Source organism: Orycteropus afer, unplaced genomic scaffold (genome assembly GCF_000298275.1).
Source record: "Orycteropus afer afer isolate SDZICR_OR568_19922 unplaced genomic scaffold, OryAfe1.0 scaffold01038, whole genome shotgun sequence".
NCBI lineage: Eukaryota > Metazoa > Chordata > Mammalia > Tubulidentata > Orycteropodidae > Orycteropus > Orycteropus afer.
In genome coordinates this window covers 61469-67258 of record NW_006922625.1, presented here as the reverse complement: position 1 = coordinate 67258, position 5790 = coordinate 61469, and the positions used below count along the sequence as shown (strand labels likewise).

The window sequence follows — 5790 nt, the reverse complement described above, 5'->3', positions numbered from 1 at the left end:
TTGAACCACCATCCTTTTGGTTAGCAGTCAAATACGTTAGGCATTACACCACCAGAGCTCCAAGAGTGTTGCGTCCCACCTTAATATTAAAACTGATAGGCTGATTACATCAAATCACATCATAGAGGGTGATTATATCATTACATAACTGCTGAACCACTGAGAATCATGGCTCTGCCAAGTTGGCACACATTTTGGGGGAAATAGTTCAATCAATCACACACACAAACATACACACACACACACACACACAGAGATAAAGCAATATGACAAAATGTTAACAGTTGGTGAATCTAGGTCAAGGGTATATAGGTATTTATTACACTATTCTTACAATTCTTGTGTTGATTTAAAATTTTCGAAACAAAAAATTGGGGGAAGGTAGCCAGTTTAACAAGTTCTTAAAAAGTTAAATATAAACTTAGCATGTACCCACTCCAAGATACTTATCCAACATAAATGAAAACAAAGACCTGTACGCAAATGTTTATAGAAGCGCCATTCATATTGCTAAAAACTGGGTGAATGGATAAGCAACATGTGGGGCATCCATACAGTGCAGTACTACACAGCAGTAAAAAAAAATTCTGATCAGGCAATACAAGGGAGCTTTTTGGGGTGTTGGAAATACTCTGTATTTTAATTGTAGTAAAAACACGCATATACACTGTCAAAAACTATTATAATTTTTTTTTAATTATTAGAACTGTATACTTAAAAAAGGTAGATTTTTCCATATATAAATTATACTTCAAACCAAAACTAAACTCACTGCCATCGAGTTGATTCAGTTCTGACTCATAGTGACCCCCTTTGGGTTTCTGAAGCAGTAAATCTTTACGGAAGTAGATTGCCCCATCTTCCTTCCATGGAGTGGCTGGTAGGTTTGAACCACAAACCTTCTGCCTTAGACACTGTGCCATCAGAGCTCCTTAAATCATACCTCAGCAAACCTAATTTGGAAAAAAAAAAGAAGAAGGAAAACAAAAAAAATCAACTTTTATTCAGTAGATTACTTTGCTAATGCTAATAATTAAACTAAAGTTGAAAATCTTAGATCAGACCTTGTTTTGCTAAATGTTGTTCATGACACTTGTGGTGAAAAAGCTAGCCTTCAAACATATAAGGAGATTTGTCTTTATAAATAAATGATACATGCATATAGACCTTTATGCTAGTATTGGTTTCAAAGTTTTAGGAACACTATTTTAGACCAAGAGTTGACAAACTTTTTCTGTAAAGGTCTAGATTGTAAATATTTTAGGCTTTGTGGGACGTATGGTCTTTGTCACAACTACTTAATTTTGCCACTGTAGCAAGAAAGCAGCCACAGCTGAAATTTAAACAAAGTGTTGCTGTGTTCCAATAAGTTTTTATTTACTAAAATGGGTGTGCTTGCAGGTTGTAGTTTATCAACTCCTGTTTTAGATTATTGCAAAAAGTTATCAAAAATGTTTAAAGCAACAGTGGATGCTAACTCAGAAAATGTTCCTTAAACTATATTTATTTTCTTGTTAGGAATTAAATATGGGCCAGCGATGTTCAGATACAAGAGGGATTGTCTTTGAAGATGTGAAAGTGCCTAAAGAAAATGTTTTAATTGGTGAAGGAGCAGGTTTCAAAATTGCAATGGGAGCTTTTGATAAAACCAGACCTCCAGTAAGTAATATGATTTGATAATCTTTACAAGATCTTTTATTTATTACATTGCTGTTGTTATGTGCCGTCGAGTCGGACCTGACTCATAGCAACCCCTCCTTGGGTTTCCGAGGCAGTATCACTACGGAAGTAGATTGCTCCATCTTCCTTCCGAGGAGTGGCTGGTGGGTTTGAACCGCCAGCCTTCTGGTTAGCAGTCAAGTGCCTTAGGCACTATGCTACCAGTGCTCCCATTTATTACATTAAGTAGCTTTATTTTAACACTTTATGTTGTCTGTCTTAGAGTTTTTGTCCCTTTCTTATTAAATGTCTGCTGTTTTTCTTAAGGGTAGATAGTATTATTTTCTTTGTGTTTTAGAATTCTTCAACTCTTTTTGCTGCCCATGTTGTAGAAACTATTTTGACAAATAAAATATATATATATATATATATACTGTAATTACTACTAGATTTTCCATAAAGGCACTCCACACTTTGTTTAATTATTCCTGTTGATATGTACTCACATCCTAGTCCCACAATCATCAAGACTATTTCCTTTAGCAAGCTTTCCCTTGTTAACATAGAAGGAATGATTTCTTTAGGCTATGAGCCTATGCACAAATACCAGCCAATAACTTTTAATTCATAAATATGAGCTTAAAATATTTATTTGCACCTTCCATTTTCTTGTTGCATTAAGCTATAGGCCATCTTCTCTTTGTAGCCACATACTGTGTATTTTAAAGACATTGTAAACTTCTGCTTTATGAAATGTTTAGGTTGCAGCTGGTGCTGTTGGACTAGCACAAAGAGCTTTGGATGAAGCTACCAAGTATGCCCTGGAGAGGAAAACTTTTGGAAAACTGCTTGTTGAGGTAAGCGAAATATTCTGCTTTCTTTGTTCAAATATAAAGACTTTTATTTTTATCTAAATACAGGTATGTGTCACTTAATGATTGTGTCTGGGCAATATCTAACTGCATATACATTCATGGTCTCATAAGGTTATAAAGAGTTCAGAAATTCTATTGGGAGAATAAGATATAGAGGATGTACTTCACTAAATACTGAGATCCAGAGGTCTGATCTGCCTCTCACTAGTGCTCCACATCCTATGTCTACCCCAGCCCTGGTGTAGCCATGGGAAAGGGTCTCACACCCATCCACAGTTGCCTGTATTGCATTCACTTCAGGCTGAGACTGTGCAGATACTGCTGGAGCCATCAAGGGGGATGTCCCACCCAGCCCACTGCCCAATCAGGCAAGGCGCTCTGCATGTGTTGCCCAGGCCTGAGGTCACAGCTCCTTCTGCATTTGTGGCTGCAGAGTAGTCCAGACTGCGGCAGTGGCAGGAAGGGCAGAAAAAGCAGCCAGCTAGATGGAGAGTACAGGTTGCATTAGGCAGGCTGGGTCCACAAGCAGTTCTCAGAAACCAAGCATCAACCATACAGGACTGGGAGCAACAGAGCCAGAGTTTTCATATAGTTTATTGATAACAGCAGTGGCATGGGTCCTTGTCCCCGACCAGTGAACATCCTGCATACCTCTCTCCTGTACATAATAGATATTCACAGATCATCCAAATCATGTAACATCCTATTTCACAGAATATATCATGGACATTAGCAAACACATGATTGTACTTGGAAATTATTTTTAAGTACAAACTAAATCTCTGCTTTCTTAGCAAGAAGATAATGTGGCCTATTAGGATGAGTCTTAAGAACAGAATTTTCTTTAGACTATGCCATAAACTTCTAGCCACTCAGGGTACTCTGTTAATTGGGAAGAAGAAAAAGAATGCTTAATATTTACCAACTACCTCTGGTAGCATAGTGGCTAAAGCACTTGACTGCTAACCAGAAGGCTGGCGGTTCAAACCCACCAGCCACTCCTCGGAAGGAAGGTTGGGCAATCCTACTTCCGTAGTGATACTGCCTTGGAAACCCAAGGAGGGGTCTCTATGAGTCGGGGCCGACTCGACGGCACATAACAACAACAACAACAACAACCTATTGTATACCTGACACTTTATCAAGCATTTTAAATGTATTGTCTAATTCTCCCAGCAACTATGTTTTGGTAGTACAGGCAGTGCCTGAGTTATGAATGAGATCTGTTCCAATGTCTTTAAATTGCATTTGTAGGTGTGGTAATTCAATTTGTGTGTCAACTTGGCTGGGCCTGGTTGAGTGGCTGGGCAGCTGAATGTAGTATTCCCCATGATAAGACTGGTAATCAATTCCATGGTGGAATCTACTGCGAGCAGCTGAGTAGCTGCCTTAGGGAATGTGGTCTGCTTCCTGTATATAGCAGAAGCATTGCGGAATGGTCTTCAGCTTATGGCACCTTGAACCCTACGTGTAGCTGTGTCGTTGTTCAGCAGCCTGCCATGCTCTGCCGACCTTGGGACTTAGAATGGACTTGAATTAATGGTCTGCCGTGTGATTTGATAATTAATGGTCTGCCGTATGCCTTTTTACTTGTCAACCTTGGGCTTGGCAGCCTCAGCAGCCAGCAGCTGTCTGAGTGAAGAAAAGCCTCTAGCTTCAGTGGGCCGGGAGCTGGAGGCAGAGCTGAAGCCCAAAGCTGAGGGGATTTCATCGATCCCCTAGAACCTGGCACTTTGAACTTGGTCTTAAAGCCTCCAAATTGTAAGAATAAACTCCTGTTTGTTAAGGCCGTCCCATTGGTGATATATTCTTGTCAGAGTGGCACTAGGTAACCAGAACAGAAGTAAGTCAAAGCAGGTGCATACAGTTCATATTTAACCTAAATTTAGTGCAAGAAAAAAGGCTTGAAGCCTTTTCAGTGATTTTTTAAACTGCATGTGCATCAAGTGAAAGTGATGAATTTGTTGTGAGTAGGTGTTGGTTCAGTCCTTTCAAAGTGAGAGCAAATTTACATAACATGAAAGGGCAAGTACAAATTGTTCATAAGTCAAACATTCATAACCCAGGGACTTAAGTGTGCTGTAATCTCCATTATAGATTAAGAAACTGAGGTTTACAAAGATTAAATAGCTTCCTCAAGGTTACATAATGTAGAAGTCATAGATTTGGCACTCCATCCTTTTAATCCATATTTCCCATGTCTTCTTGAATATCAAAGTAATTTTATTACTAACAAGTCAAATCGTCCATGAATTTCTGGGAAATTCTTAGGTATTATCTCTTCAATTGTTGTTCCCCAATTATCTATATTCTCTTCTACAACTCCCTATGGTATATATAGTGAACCTCCTCTAATTCTTCCTGTGTCTGTCATTCTAATATTATCTGTAGTGAATGACCAGTGTGTTTCTATGTTCTAATCTATTATGGACCATTATTTTTTTAAAATAAAAAGTCAAAATAATGTCAAGTTGTTGTAAAAGTTTCTAAATGCTTTTTCTTGCCTTCTGTACCAAGAATTGTTAACAGTTTGCCAACAGGCACTGGCCTACAGATCAATCCACTTGTATTGCTCTGTGTCCCTTAATCTCAGTTTTAAAAATTATCTATGCTGTATTCTAAGGAGCTCTGGTGGCATAGTGCGTAAAGCATTTGACTGCTAAAAGGAAGGTTGGCAATTCAAACCCACCAGCCTCTCTGCAGAAAGAAGACTGGACAATCTACTTCCATAAAAATTTACCCCCTCAGAAATAGTGACCCCGAAAGGGGGTCACTATTGGAATCGAGTTAGAATCAACCGGATGGCAGTGGGTTTAGTTTTTGGGTTTTATGTTATATTCTTTCACCATACTTATTCAATCTGTGTGCTACACATATAATCTGAGAAGCTGAACTATGTGAAGAAGAGCATGGCATCAAGATTGGAGGAAGACTCATTAACAGCCTATGATATACAGACGACACAACTTTGCTTGCTGAAAGTGAGGGTGACTCAAAGCACTTACTGATGAAGATTAAAACTACAGTCTGCAGTATGGATTACATCTCAACATAAAAGAAAACAAAAATCCTCACAACTGGACCAATAAGCAGCATCATGATAAATGGAGAAAAGATTGAAGTTGTCAAAGATTTCATATTATTTGGTTCTACTGTCAACACCAATGGAAGCAGCAGTCAAGAAATCAGATGACATCAGTGAAATAAGTCAATCACAGAAGGACAAATATTGTATGACCCCACTATTGTATTAGGA

At 38.5% G+C, this 5790-nt stretch overlaps 1 protein-coding gene across 1 annotated transcript in view; it reads left to right on the top strand.

Annotated features, from left to right (window-relative positions):
* The window catches only part of ACADM (acyl-CoA dehydrogenase medium chain), a 42746-nt gene that overhangs the window by 24963 nt on the left and 11993 nt on the right, over window positions 1-5790 (top strand). The window contains 2 exon segments of the mRNA XM_042783399.1: window positions 1519-1659; window positions 2421-2516. Coding sequence (XP_042639333.1) covers window positions 1519-1659; window positions 2421-2516 — 237 coding nt within the window.